The 15,531-nt window shown below is 40.9% G+C and overlaps 1 protein-coding gene across 2 annotated transcripts in view; it reads left to right on the top strand.

The window, feature by feature from the left end:
* Positions 1-15,199, top strand: part of LOC148011585 (ARID/BRIGHT DNA-binding domain-containing protein) — a 33,912-nt gene extending 18,713 nt beyond the window's left edge. The window contains exons 8-15 of one of the 2 annotated variants that reach the window (XM_087670890.1): positions 3,380-3,515; positions 3,779-3,955; positions 4,027-4,689; positions 5,051-5,191; positions 5,372-5,470; positions 14,267-14,367; positions 14,462-14,552; positions 14,667-15,199. In XM_087670890.1, the coding sequence (XP_087527016.1) occupies positions 3,380-3,515; positions 3,779-3,955; positions 4,027-4,689; positions 5,051-5,191; positions 5,372-5,470; positions 14,267-14,367; positions 14,462-14,552; positions 14,667-14,780 (1,522 nt within the window). In that variant the 3' untranslated portion in view covers positions 14,781-15,199. The remainder of the gene's footprint in view (positions 1-3,379; positions 3,516-3,778; positions 3,956-4,026; positions 4,690-5,050; positions 5,192-5,371; positions 5,471-14,266; positions 14,368-14,461; positions 14,553-14,666) is intronic. The other variant, XM_087670891.1, reaches the window with a different exon arrangement.
* The last annotated feature ends 332 nt before the right edge of the window (positions 15,200-15,531 follow it).

Here is a 15,531-nt window from a genome sequence, read left to right on the forward strand (position 1 = left end):
AACTTCAATATCTGTATTAACTAAAGACCTATGGGAACTTCAATACAGGATGATATTTAGGTTATGTATAGTGAGATGTGATGGGTGACTCGACTTACAAATACATGGCACATGAATGAAGCCTTGTTCTTTTGTGTTCTATAACTCTATTTCCAAGTGTCATGTACTCAGTTCCAATCTCTAGTATAGGGTTGTCAAGTACGAAAGGTACGATACGATAAAATACGGTACTAATTGGTACCTTAAGATTGTATAAGGTACCGTACTCTATTAGTACAAAATAAAAACTTACCTTGGTTATTTTGGACTACAATTGATAGAGCACATGTTTAGAGCTAAAATAGCAATGTTATTTAAGTTAATAAGATGAATACACAAGGGTAACAACAATGCAAAATCTGATGCACAACGCGCTATAAGTAGACAGATGGGAGTGTATATATGATACATTATACATCATACAAAAAAGCAAAGTGTAGGGTGGATGGATAGAGAGGCTTTTCATTCTTTTGTGTGTGTGTAAGAGAGAGAGAGAGAGAGAGAGAGAGAGAGAGAGAGAGAGAGAGAGAGAGAGAGAGAGAGAGAGAGAGAGAGAGAGAGAGAGAGAGAGCGCTTTAATGAAACCATATTGGCGTGGATGAACCAAGTGTAGAAAAACTTTTTGCAATATAATGCATAACATCTTGAATGTTCAATTGGAAATTGACTATGCTAAAGCTTCAGGACAACAAGTAATTATACTCCAGCTCAATATTGAGAAGGCATTTGATCATGTTAGTTGGTCTTTTTTGCGGCAATTATTGTCTAAAATGGGATTTGGCCCTTGTATGGTTTCTCTTATTGACACTATTGGTTAGGGCGCTATGGCTCATATTGCTTTTAATGGAGGGATCACAGAAGAAATTGCCTTATCTCAGTCCCTTAGGCAAGGCAAGGTTGATCAAGGCGAGATAGTTGGCTTGTCTCTTCCTAGTGGCACTCAACTTGTGGGTCAATCTTTGGTAGACGATTCTTTCATGTTCCTTAAGACTGATCTCACTAATGTTAATCGGGCAATGGTGGCGTGGAATCTTTTTGCTTTGGCATCTAGTCTTCATATTAATTCTCAAAAATCTATATTCCTATCCTGTATGAAGACTGATTAGCAGGCCTTGGGCTGGAATGGAATTGCGATCTCAAAGGGAAATATCACCAGACAGTTGGGATATCCTATTGGTGTGGAGGTAGCACCCCAGGCTTTATTGGATTGGATGGGCTTCTGGATTCATGATAGGTTCATGTATTGGAAATCTCAAGGTTGGCCTTTACATGTCAGACTGAAAGTTGCTCAAAGTATTATGATCAGTATGATATCATTCTTTTTGCCTTTGCTTCCCTGGACTAAGAAGTCCCTTTTGGAACTAGTTCAGCCTATCAGGTTCATGTTGTGGAAAAAGAATGGGAACCGTTTGGGACAGGTCTGGATTTCATGGCAGCATGTGACTACGCCTAAACGAATGGGGGGAGCAGCTTTGCTGGATGTTAATTTGCATATGAAAGCCTTGAGGTTGGCCCTGTTGCAAGCGTTATGTGTACAGAGTCATCCTTGGTCAGGCATTGCAAAATTTTTCATTGAAAAGACTGGCATCTCCCATGGTAACATGGCCATTCGTGTCTCTTGGTGGCATGTGCTTAATTCCTCGAGGCCTCTTAAGATCACCTAGTCTTTACTTCTTTCTCATTTGATTGCATCTTGGTAGGAGATCTTACATTTTTCAGTTTGGCGCCCTCCTGAGATTCATAAGGATACGAATTTGTTGCAAGAAGTCTTAGCCTCCTCCAGATTGTTAGATTGGCCAGATAAAGATTTGCACAGATTCAAGTTTAATTGGATGGCTCGTTTGGGGTTGCAGACAGTTTTGGACGATGTTATTCCCGGGCAGTCCTGGCTTTACTCTTTTCGGTGTATTCGTCAACACTTTCGGGTACCCCGAGGATATGGTGATATCTGGTCACCCATACAGGTCAAACTTCAGAGGTTCTCTTTGTTACCAGTGCTGCAGCCTTTGTATCCATGGCATGACTGGAAGTTTGTGATATTGGATGATTTTGAGAAGAGGTCTGCTAACTAGATTTACCATCAAATGGTGGAGGCCAAGAGATGGGTCACTACTACAAAGGTGAATAAATTATGGCATATTAGGGATGGCAAAAAGAAGTGGCAGGAAAGATTCCTTCAGCTATCGAAGTCCAAGGTTCCCTATCAGGGGAAAGTCTTCTTGTGGAGATTGCTGATTGGTGGTTTTCCAACTGGAGAGGTGCTGCGTGCTCGGAAGATTTCTGCTAGACGTTGTGTATTCTGCACTACATGTGATGAAACATTGCTTCATCTTTTTGCCTCTTGTCCAGTTGCGTGACAGATTTGGTGTTTTATTTCCCGCGTGTGGCTTTCGGCTACTCAGCTACGCACGACAGCCCGTTCTTGGATTATGGGAAAGCTTCCCTCCATGCCTTCGTTGCATTCTGATTATTCCTGCTTGTTCCAGTTCCTGAGATGGACTGCCCTGTGGCATATCTGGCGTACTCGGAATGCCTTTATTTTTGATTCGGTCTCGGGCGTCCATGGTCATGTGGCCCGTATTCGAGGTTTGGTGTTATGGCAGATTTCTTCTATGATATCAGCTGACCTCGTTCTTCTTGACATTGCTGCCCCCTGGCTGGCTATTGTTCGCTCTACACCAGCAGTGTGGTTTTCTTCTTGTGTTAAAGTCTTGATAGTCTTTTGTCACTTTCTTGGAGGACCTGATGGTCTGATGTAACAGAATGTAAGAGATTTAGTGAGAATCCTGACCGGATGGTCCGATGTATATATTTTTCGGAGAGAGAGAGATCTAAGCTGACCTGACGGTCTGATGTAAAATATTTACTTAATTCAATTACCTTTACGAAAAAAGAAAGAGAGAGAGAGAGAGGCTTGGCAATTTGGAGGGGGGAGAGAAAGACAAAGAGAGGGAGAGAGAGAGAGACTTGGAATTGCGTATTCATCTTGGAAGTTGGGAGAGAGAGTGTGAGACTCGAGAGGCTTGAAATTATGATAATAAACGCAAGGCTTGGAAGTTGGAAGATATTGCATGGTCCAGTCTTCATGGGCAAAAAGTAGTCTATTTTGGGTATGGATACGTACTGTATGGTACAGTACGAGCCGTATGGAACAAACCAGTTCATACGTAGTATGAATGCAACTATGCTCTAGTAGCTCTTAAGGAAACTTGTTGCTTTTTAAATGTACCAGCTCAAATGATAGTTAAGGAGATTGCGATGGGGTGTCTAAAATGCTTCTATGGTAGATGCATACTTTCTTTCTCAACTTTTACCTGAAATTGGTTGTTTTTCATCACAGTGCTTCTCCACCTCCTTCAAGTGCACCAAATCTTGTTCGAGGGGTGGTGACCATGCGTTGTGATCTTTGCACTTCAGCATCTGCTCGTATTTCACTTCTGGTATCTGGGAGTGCTCAGACATGTTTCGATGATCAGGTCAGAAATGTCACGACTCTTCTCCTTTTAAAGAGATTGAATGTCTTTCACCTTTCTCTTGAATATTTAACTAAAAGCATCCATTTTATAGAGTATGAATTTATTTTATCACAGAGATGTCATTATCCATAGTCCATGCATGATGAGACAGCTAATTATTGTAGAGTTTTGCAAATGGATAGCCTCTTTTACAAAGTTTGCTTGGTTATAGGTATAACTTCTATAATATCTAACCAAAGAGGGTTTTGGTTTTTATATTGCAGATGCTAGAGTACAGCATTAAGAAGGAACTACTTGAAAAGAGTCAGCTTGTATCCTCCCCAGTAAAATCTGGTGAATGTGGTTCACTTTCAGCAGCAGATCTGAGAAAATCTGCAGCAATTGCTTGTGGTGCTCTTGTAAGGGAGGTCCAATTTAGAAGCTGTTCTTGGGGAGTCCAGGTAGGTGCAGTGAAGTTCTAGAGGGAAGTGATTTGATTGTTACTTCACTAATCAGAAATCTGAATCTGTAGGTTCTGCGTCAACTTGCTCCCGAGGTCTCTTTCCGGAGTTTAGTTGCTTTAGGAATAGCTGGTGTGCAAGGGTTTCCTGTTGCAGCCTTTCAGAAAGATGACACTGATAGATTTAGTGCTCTGAGGATATCACCGTCAAAAAACCATGAGCTTGCAGTCAAAGACACCAATTCGAATGCTATTAATGAAGTCCAGATCCCCTCTTGGCTCGTGCCACCACTTCCAAGTAAAAGGAGGCAGAGACTTCAGGCACTTTATACTTTGGATCATGAAGTAAAGGAACTTTCGGGGAAAAGTGCTGATCAGGATGCAACTGCACCATTTTCCAAAAATTGTGGTGTACCTCCAGTTAACTTGGTGGCAGCTATGAGACCAGTGCCTCATATCCTTTCAAATCGTGACATGCCATATGCAGGAGCTGTTGCAGCTGGTGCGCATAATGCTTGGAGCATGAAGGTGAACATGACTAATGGTGCTGGTGGGAAATCTCTGAGGCCAAATGTCAATACTGGATCCATTGCTCCAAGTTCTAGCTCAGCTGTACCTGTGGGTCATGGGCGCCAAAATGTTAGAGCACCATCTCCTGCTCAAATATTTTCATTGAATACAATTCCTATGAAGAAGCATGGGTGCAATCGTCCTCCCATGCAAGAATGCTCAGAGGTAACCATTTCCGTATGTTTATGAGTTTCTGTACATGCCCGTCTTGCACTTGCACCTTGCAACTTGAAGTTTCATTGTTGAGTCACTAGCTCAGTTTCCAAAGGGAAGTAGCAAAAAGTGTTGGAGTGACCAGCTTTTTACTTCTGTTAACATCTGTTGAACATGTAACATGTGAAATGAAGACTACACAAATGGAATGACCAGCTGTTTACTTCTGTTAACATCCGTTGAACATGTAACATGTGGAATGAAGACTATGCAAAAGAGAGAAACTAAAATGATAAACTCTCCCTCCTTTACAGAGGAAATAATCATCAGTTGCAAGATTTACAAATGACACCTCTTGTTGATTTTTTGTAAGCAGGAGGAGTTCCGGAAAGATGTTATGCAGTTCCTCATCTCTCGTGGTCATAGTCGTCTGGTTCCTTCTACAGATCTTGATGCGTTTCCAGATGCTGTGTTGAATGGGAAAAAACTTGATTTATATAACCTTTATAAGGAGGTGAGTGTGTTAAACATTGTGGAGCTTCCAGAAGCTTTAAATGTGCAGAGCAGTTTTACTGTCCTTGCAGAGGGTAGTTGTTTGAAGCCTCAACGATGTCATGCAAATACATTCTCTTTCCATACAGGAGGTACTTGGTTGGTTGGTTTCATGCTCATACCTGAAATTATGCATTTTCAGGTTGTCTCAAGAGGGGGCTTTCATGTGGGGAATGGCATCAACTGGAAAGGCCAAGTCTTCTCAAAAATGCATAACCACACCCTGATAAACAAAATGACGGTAAATCTTGATATTTGCAAATTTAACGATTTTTCAGCAGCAGTTATGTACATCACGAACGTTCGATTCATGTGTGTTGTGTGAGAGCATGAGAGAGGATCACATCAGGAAGTATTGGGACCCTTTACACCATTATTTGGACTTGCAAGGGGAGGCTGAAACCTTAAATGAATCATCTTATATCAATGAAACTTCTTTATACTTGTATATTGTGGAAATAGATGATACCAGCACAACTACTGAAGAGCTCACAAGAACATACTTAGGCAATCATGGAAACAAGATTGTTGGTTTTAGGCAATTCGGAGTTGCTATTGGAGGTAGGAGCAATCCTTCTCCAAGCAAGCCCCATTATTTCAACTATCAAACTAAATGATCATCAAACCAAATTACACTGCTGAATCGGGGGAGAATGTATGAACTTGCAAAAGGGTTGCAACAACCGTGATCTAGCCAAGAAGGAGAGCTACAACAATGGAAGTCCTTTTGGAAACATGAACAACAACATTATGGGAAACAGGAGGTGTTCATATGCATTGTGTTGGGTGATTGAATCCACAACTTAAAGGTTGCGAATCCCGGTTCTAACCTCTAGGCTGCCACTTTGGAGACCATGCACTGTTTTCTCTGTATCATCTATAGGACACTAGTCTCCAAAAGTCTGCAACTCAAGATCCAAAGGTGGAAATGATCTCCCTATTCATTTAGTGCAGTAGTAGCAATGAATACAAGGGGGAAAAGGCTGCCAACAGGAAATCCATGCTGCACTTCAGTCTGTATTCACCCTTAGAGTGCAGCATGTAGTCAAATCCTGCACTCTCCGTGCTGTCCAGGCCTGTTCAAATCTCTGGCAGTCCCAAACAGCAAACTGAAGCCTCTAGTCCAAAAGCATGATATCAGCACCATCTAACATTAGTAGCGGTGATGTAAAAGAGTAAAAGTGCCTAAATGCCTTAGCCAATATTTAGCCTACTAGGGTTAAGTATAAAAGGCTAAGTTGTAACTAGCCTAGCATCTTTTGCCATTTTGAAGAATACATGATTTGAGGTTTCCTTCCTCCCAGCATCTAAGAGGGTGCATACTCTTAGCCACCAAGATCATGGGGTGCATACCATGATGTTCCACCTTGGCATGAGGTGAGTATTCATGTTGTAGCATTCATCTATGATTCTCAGCCTTCCATGGCAATATAATTTCATGCCTAGCCACCTTGGCTATGGTTTCTTGGCATATATGGTGTATTTCTTGTATTTCCAGTTATTTTGCTTGCTGTGAGAATTGGCTATTTTACATTGGTATCGGAGCATTAGTTTAGATCTTGCTAGAAGTCATTTTCATGCATTAGATTTAGTTGTAGTGACTAGAGAGTGGAAACTGTAGTTAAAATTTAGTCAAGGAGTTAGTTATTCCATAACTGTGGTCATGACATGGAGATCTATCACAAACTATGACTAAGATGGAGATTTTTGGCATGATCCAGTGGATAATGGCAGGCTCTAGCTATTTTAGTGGGTCATCATCAGATTTTGGCTTATTTTGAAGGACATTTGTTAAAAGAAGAGCTATGGAAGACTAGAGGGGACTAAAATTACCTCTACTTTTTGAAAGTAGGGTTCATCTTCTTCTTCCTCATCTCTCTCAAGCTTTTCTGTGAGCTTCAATGGTGGATTTCCTTGCATATTTTCTTTCTTTTATATCAATGACGTGAATGCTTGTCAAAGCCTTACTCTACTTGACATATGGAGTATGTTCGTAACCATTCTTGGAGGGCTTAATGCAAAACATGATCAGCAAGATCAGATCAAAATGCACTGGTCGTGAAGCTCTATGAGATAAACATAAAAGGCCTTGGAGAAGGAAGGCCATTAGATCTCTGTAAGAGCCTGGCATCATTTCTACAAAGGGGCTAGGTATTACCATCTTCTTCTTTGCCAATGTATAGTAAATACCTTTGACCTTGCAATCCCTAGCAAAGGCTCAGTTGAGTTGGAAGCGAGCTTCTTCCAGCAATTGGGATCCACAAGTTGAAGCAACAGTCAAGGAAAGAATGGAGAGTTTATAGTCAAAGTTTGATGATCAGAATGATAGGGTCAACAAATTGGAGGATCAAATTAAGGAGCTTAAGGCGTCCATGCAGGCACAACAAAAGCGCTCGTTTGAGAAGATATGGCAAAAGCGCGAGTCGATAAGTGCTCAGCTGGGTCAGATTGGCTGATATTTATGCAATTTTGGACTTGAAATTTTGGGGATTTGTGTAGAATTTGGTAAATTTCTGCATTTTTACCCGTGTGATGGCTGGTTCATTTACAAACAACAGAGATTTACTTCTGGTTGAGAAGAATAGCAATGTATTTTGCTGGTTCAGCTTGTGCTTTTGCAATTTAGTGCATTTACTCTTGTATTCGTGATAAAATGGCTACAACTTCTTCTAGCTCAGACATCAAGAGTTTGATGGAGATCAAACAGTTTGATGCAGACATGGCAAGTGAATTGGACACTCGTAGGTCCACCAACGGGTATGTCTTTACAGTTGCTAGTGGGGTTGTTTCTTGGTGTTCTAGGTTGCAGAACATTGTTGCACTGAGTACCACTGAAGCTGAATACATATCGGCTATTGAAGTTTCTAAGGAAGCTATATGGTTGAGCAGACTTGCAGATGATCTCGGCATGTCTATGGGTATTGCAGTTTTGGGATGTGATAGCTAGAGTGCTGTATACCTGGCTAAGAATGCCATGTATCATTCATGCACAAAGCATATAGATGTGCGATATCACTTTATTAGACATATTCTGGAAGGTGATCGAATCACATTGACCAAGATTAAAACACAAGATAACCCTGCAGATGTTCTCACTAAAATCTAAGCAAAGCCCAGCACGAGCATTGCATTCGACTAGTGGGAGTTGATTAGCTGGAGGTTCACATCGGACCTTTAAGTGGGAGGTTGTTGGGATAAAGGCTTGGTTTTAACCTCCCGTGTATAGTACACGCACATTGTACATGTGAATGCACCCTTTACGTGCCCTGAGTATAAATACATTTTATTCTTTGTGTACCAACACATTGTTGGTATACTCTAACCGAATCGTGCTTTCACTCTGCTCACTCACTCTTCGGCCGTCACACTCACTCGCTCACTCTTGCTTGATCTCCATCTCTCTCAGTTGTGCTCTTTGCTCAAGGACTGCTCAACAGGCTTGCTAACCGATTGAGTACACTGCTTTGCTAAATATCTACTTCAGTTACACAACTGGTTGATGAATCTGGAAGAGATTTTTTTTCCCTTGCTTTGGCCACTTGCAACTAAAAATGAATAGCATTGAGTCACCATTTTTCTATGCATTTGGAGCAACTATGCAGGAACAAGTACACTATGTAAACAAATAGCATGCTTATCATGAAGATTATGAAGAATATGCAAGGTATGGATATCAATCTCATGATCAACAGCATTATGAACCACAATCTTCTGTCATGGATATCATGGACAACAATATGACTATGATTCGCAGTTGTATTATAACCGTGAGTACAATGAACATTGGTATGACCAACAACATGCATATGATAGTGATGAGAACTCTACTGAGTTGCAATATGCAAGTGATGGTCATAATATTTTTGGACAGCAGCAACATGTCAATTATTATGCTTATGATCAGCCCTAAAAGCGAGGACATGAATGAGAATTATGTGGGAAGGTCACAAGGATTTGAGAATGGTTTCTACTCTTTTGACATGTATAAAAATGGACAGTCGTACATGAATGGGCAGCAACATGTATACGATCATGATCTTGGATATGAGAAGCATTATGCTAGTGAACATGGGCCGTATGTTGATCAATATTTCTATGGTGATCAGCCATCCGATAGTCAATATTATAACGATGATCAACTATTTCCTGGACATCAGCATTATGCTAGTAGAAATGAATGTGGTCATGACTATGGAAAACCATTTTATCATGAGAAATGTGACAGTCATAGTGGCCAGCATGATGTTATTTGAGAAAAACTCTTAACCAGTGATGATATTAGAGGATTACATGCACAAGGCTTATGTTATAGATGTGCTGAACCAATATCTTCTAATCATAAAGATATATGTAGGAAAATGAATGCTAAAGTATTGCTGGTTATAGAGTTTTCGAATAATGAAGAAGCTGCTGAAGAGGCTGAAGAGGAAGTGGATTGTAAAGTCCAAGATGGACAGCCTTACAAATCCTTTGAAGTTGATCATGATGCCTATCAGCTTTCTAACCTACACAATGCTAAAGACCAAGTGAATGTAGTAATTGAAGAGGGATATGTAAAGGAACTTCATGAATCCATACACCAATCTATGGACTCAAATGACATGTTCTCAATTGATGACCTTATCTTTCCACTTGATTTCGGGGAACATAAGGATGCTTTTTTGTTTCCATTTGACCTGGGAGGCAATGATGGGATATATTTTTTTGCAGAAGAAACTTATGGTTGTGATGACTATTTTGATGGTTATCCATTTGACCCTGGAGGCATATTGGACTTCAATAACTTTCATTGTTGGTGGGTTGTAAATAACACTTGCATTACTGATTCCTCAGCATATTCAATCATCCTCTCTAAGGCTTCATGGTTCCTTCAAAACAGTGGGATTATTGCAGTTACAGGATAGTGGACAGCTTGCTGTGTGAATTTTCTCTCATGAATTACATGGTCCTTTTTGGAAACATAATTGAATTCTATGTGCTGGACAGGTTCCTTATGGTGTTTTCTATCCAACAAGACTTTATTTGTATCATTTGGACTCTTCTATCGCGAGTTATGGGCAACTTTTATTGGTTGCCACATTTTATAGTTTACAGCAATTCACTGACCTCTCTTGGTTATTTTCATATTTTGAAGGGCTTTTCTTTGTGGCATGAAGACTTTTATTTTAGCATGGAGTCTTAGTTCAGCATGACTTCATCTATTTCAAGCTACTCTTGTACTTATCCTTGTATCTTGTCCCAAATTCAGTTTTGAGGACAAAGCTCTTCTAGGTTGGGATGGCTTCTAATAGAGTAAAAGTGTCTAAATGCCTTAGCCAATATTTAGCCTACTAGGGTTAAGTATAAAAGGCTAAGTTGTAACTAACCTAGCATCTTTTGCCATTTTGAAGAATATATGATTTGAGGTTTCCTTCCTCCCACCATCTCAAAGGGTACATACTCTTAGCCACCAAGATCATGGGCTGCATACCATGTCTCACCTTGGCACGAGGTGAGTATTCATGTTACAGCATTCATCTATGATTCTTAGCCTTCCATGGCAATATAATTTCATGCCTAGCCACCTTGGCTATGGTTTCTTGGCACATATGGTATATTTCTTGTATTTCTAGTTATTTTGCTTGCTGTGAGAATTAGCTATTTTACAGGTGAATACCTACCAAGGAAGTGGAATAGACAAGAACACAAGATATATTAGGTTTTGCACAGAGAAAACACAAAATGTACAAAAACAACTAAAACACAAAAAACTTAGACAAGAACGCAAAACACAAAGGAGGACAAGAGTATCTGGTGAATGAATGAAGGCTGTAAATGAACGAGTGAAGAAGATGGTACAGATGTAGGTGCTCTAGGAGTGGAGATTTTCAACAACCATTGACTCTTGTGGGAGAAGGCTGAAGAATGTCACCCTACATGTATGGATCTTGAGTGCTACCAAATCTGAGATAGATGGAGTGGACTGGAGCTGAGGCTGATGCCATGTAGCAACTGAGGGCCAGCCAGGGAAGAAAAACGACTGAACATCTGATCTAGATGATGTAGAGTCTGACCGCGAAGTGCAGTAGCAGCAAATATAGATCTGCCAGCAAGGAATCAACAGACTTAGCAGATGAGAACCAAAATGCAGTAGGACCAAAATGCAGTAGGCTGGATGGTTGAGGAGCTGTAGAAACAGGTTGCCCTGATCTGGAACAAAAACAGAGTTGTATGTAATGTAATGATGGCTGTAGCAAGATTCAAGACTGTTGAACAGGAGCCACAATAGTTGATGATGTGCAGCCAGTCAAAACACAGCAGGGATTGCTATATAGAGGCCAGCAATGCCAGGAGGGCCACAAGCAGGCTGGCAGCAGCCTTTGAAGGTGATGCAGATGGCTCGCAGGGATGGCAGCACTTGCCGATGAGTGTAGATGTGGGTAGACTGATGATGGCAGCAACTATGAGTAATGGGGATGCAAGAGATGGATGATGGTGTGCACAATGAGTTCCCCCCTTCCTCCTCCTGGGCCCAAAAAAGGAGGTCAATCAGAGTAAGGAGACAGCTCAGTCTTGATCCAAAGGTCCCACCCCAAAAGAGATCAAGGTATCGGGCCAATGGTGTCATGTTGGAAGTTGCCCAAGTGAACAGGACTCAGTCCCCCTCCCCCTCTTGGGCCCAAAAAAGGAGATCAATCAGAGTGAAGAGATGGCTCAGTCTTGACCCAAAGGTCTCACCCCAAAAGAGATCGAGGTATCGGGCCAAGGGTGTCACTTTGGACTGTGCAAGTGGTGTTTTCTGGGAGTTTGTTTGGTTTAAACTAGCTTTTTAGTTCATACAAAAGTAAGATTGAATCATATACAACCACAAAATCAAGGGTTTTGATAAAAATTATAGAAGATGTAAATGGTAGTAGATGTAGTCCCATAGTTGCTTAGGATCTTGGCTGAGCAATGTGCTCATGAATGCTTCGCTCAATGAGGTAAAACAAAATCATGCTACACAATGCATGGGTTTCACCTTGAAAGGATACTCATTCACGTAAGTTTTCATCCATTCCAAGGGCCCAACAATGCAAATGCAAATGAGTAATGCAATAGGGGCATGCTCATGTAGCAAGGTGCCACTTGGATAGTGCCCTCATGGGGGAGTTGTTCACTTGCCCAAGCACCCTCTTATAAGAATGGATGATATAATAAAGTGCAATGATGTATACAATGCAAGTGGGAAATGCAACAAGGCAAGGATGCCAATGTCAAAGACAAGAAGACTATGCAGAAACTTGTATGTACATGTGGAAAAGCAACCTCCTCTCAAACCATGGATGTTGATGTTGGAGGGATGTCGGCTATGTGGTGCCAAGAACCAGATGAAGAAATCAACATCTCAATTGGAAGAGCTGTGTTGAAGAAGTAGCCACCGGGAGCATCAAAGAGATGTTGGAAACTCAGCCTTGGGAGGGGAAGTCTCCATGCCGATCGAAGGAACCAGAGCACTATGAAAGGGAGATCATGCAGCCACCATGGAATATCCAACAAACTTTGTCTCCAGCCTAGTTAGGACAAGTGCATACCTATACTTAGCCCTTACTGAAATACAAAACCAAGCATGTAAGTATCAAAAGAGACCAGAACCTACATATTAGTGCGTCATATTGTGATGCTTTCACGCTAAGCTCAGAAAGACAAAGCTAAGCTAAGTAAAGTAAAATGTAGCAAAAAAATGACACAGTGAGTAAATGAATACAATGGAAGATGAGGGAAAATCTTGAAGGTAATTAGCCTATGGGCCCGGATCGATAGTTCAAAGATGTAAGAACAGTGTAAATGCTAGGCTAGCTTAAGGATGTATAGCTTAGTGTACCTCAAGGGACTTGGAAGGTGCTAGCCTAAGGTTGGGGGCTACCATCATGCATGTCCTTCAGCAGTCTGGGGAGGCCAAGGGAAATCATGATGAATGGGAGAAATTAATTGCATTGTGGCTGCATCACGAGTCCCAAAAATGGTGGCTAGATGAGCTTGTGGCGTGAATTCGAATGTGGTTGGAGCCAGGGTTTGTTGAGGAGAAGATCTACATGGAAGCCCTTGGTGTTGTCCTTATGACTTGAGCACTGACAAAAAATGCGATATCTTTTCTTTTTAGGCAAATGCTCCCAAATGGGTTTGGTATCTTTGATTCCAACGGAAGAGGGGGCGTTATCCTTTTTCTGACTTGCCTTCTCTTCTTGAGAGTTCTCGTCACCTCCGGACTTCCCCTTCAATGAAGAGGATAACAAAGCCCCCCTTGAAGTAGACAATGGGGAGAAGTTTGTTTTTTTTTTTTTGCAGACTTGTTCATGCAATCGAGCATTTTCAAACTTTTCCCTATGTGTAACAGCTTTTTGCAAGAATAATTAAAAGAATTATTATAACTGAATTATTCAACCTTTGATTCACCAAATTGAGGTGTCCCAGCCCAAAACTTTTGACCATGCCCAAATTTAACAGATTAAACAGAACTTTTATTAAGGTTTGTTCCAATTAAATTAATTAATGTGTGCAGATGCCAGAAACTTACACATTAGTTAATTTCATTTACTCACAAAACCTTAATTATTGAGAAATTTAATTACTGCCCATGTCCAGCACAACTCATGCAATGCCCTGGACCCATCAAAGAGAGTTCCAAAATTAAATCATGTCCATGTGAAAGATTCCCTTTTCCTTATCTTATTTCATCACTATAGTTGTTCTAACAGCTCCTTGGGTGATTGAGTTGGCAATGTGGCAATTCTGGTGGGTATATATGGGCTTAATAAAGCTTTATGCGTAGGCTGATGACTATTTGTCATGAGTCATGTTAGACACGACATGGGGTTATATAGTTGCTCCTAGGCATTTGCAGGGTGATTAACCATCAGTTCTGCATTCACATCATGTAGTTGGATGTAGGATTGACGAAGAGAAATTCAGTAGGCTGGTAGCTTTTCTTAGACTTGATAGCACTAATGCTTAGTGGATTAATGCCCTCCTGTTTGCAGTCTTACATATCTGGTTTAAGTTTTTTGTGTTGTTTCAGGGTGTTGGAAATACATTAAAAAAACACTATGAAACCTTTCTGCTTGAGTATGAATTAGCTCATGATGATGTTGATGGGGAATGTTGCATACTGTGCCACAGGTAAGTCTGTGGTTCACCCATTATGGATTTGTGTAGTCTGTGTCCCTTCGTTTTATGTTGAATTTCTGAAGGTTTTGGTTCGAGTATTTTGCAGTAGCGCTGCTGGTGATTGGGTAAATTGTGGAATATGTGGAGAATGGGCACATTTAGGTTGTGATAAGCGGAGTGGTTTGGGTGCATTCAAGGTAAGTGTTCTCGGATGGTCCCTTCAGGCCTTATATACATGTGATGAGCAAGCTTTTTTTAAGTTGAAATTATTCTTTAAGGTTCCTGGTTTTCAACGAACTGGATGTATGTAGGAATATGCCAAAACGGATGGGCTTGAGTACATATGTCCAAGGTGTAGTGCTGCCAGTGGTAGGAGCACAAGCAGCAGGAAGAGGTTTCGAAGTCCAGCGAATGGTTATTCTTGAGCAGTTCCTATCAGGCTGACCACTCGTTTCTATATTCGAAAATTGGTTTGCTTTTGAGATGAGGTTTTGGCACAGGCAGTGTTAATAGGCATCAGGTACTCTAAAGTTTACAGAAAATGCAGTGGAAGCAATGTGAATGCCAGTAGAAGAGAAATTTAACTGGCAGTGAATCCTAAGGTGCTGCTAGTATGTTTAGCTGAGACCTATTGTCAGAGGCTGGCTATTCCTTCTGATTTTAAGGGCAGTGTTTTAAAACCACCGGTAATAGACGCCGACTATCCATTGACCCTTGTACAATCAGATGATTAAGCAAAGCTAACCTCTTCAACCAACTCTGCAAAATTACGCTCTTTTTGTATCCATGCTCGAGAGGGACGTTCCTTCAGATTGATGTTTATTTTTAAAGGAGTCTTCAACTATAGTTTTCATTTCAATGTGGCAAATAAACCACTGTTTCTCTAACCGATATGTCTACTAATACTAGTTGATGTTTCCATGGGAAAGCGAACAGCTGTATAAGAACGCCACTTTCGTGTCTCTTTCGACTGTTGGTGGAAAGGTTTCTATTGCAAGGGGAATGTTAATCAACAAATTTTTAATTACTTCGATTCCTTTGAAGGCGAGATCTTATTGATCCATTTCTAAGAAAATACCATGAAGCTAGATCCACAACTCTTTGATTCCTTTGAAGGGGAGATCTTATTGATCCATTTCAAAGAAGGGCTTCTATTGCAAGGGGAATGCTAATCAT

This window comes from Lygodium microphyllum, chromosome 28 (assembly GCF_053477565.2).
Source record: "Lygodium microphyllum isolate KBCC chromosome 28, Lygodium_microphyllum_v1.1.10, whole genome shotgun sequence".
Taxonomy (NCBI): Eukaryota; Viridiplantae; Streptophyta; class Polypodiopsida; order Schizaeales; family Lygodiaceae; genus Lygodium; species Lygodium microphyllum.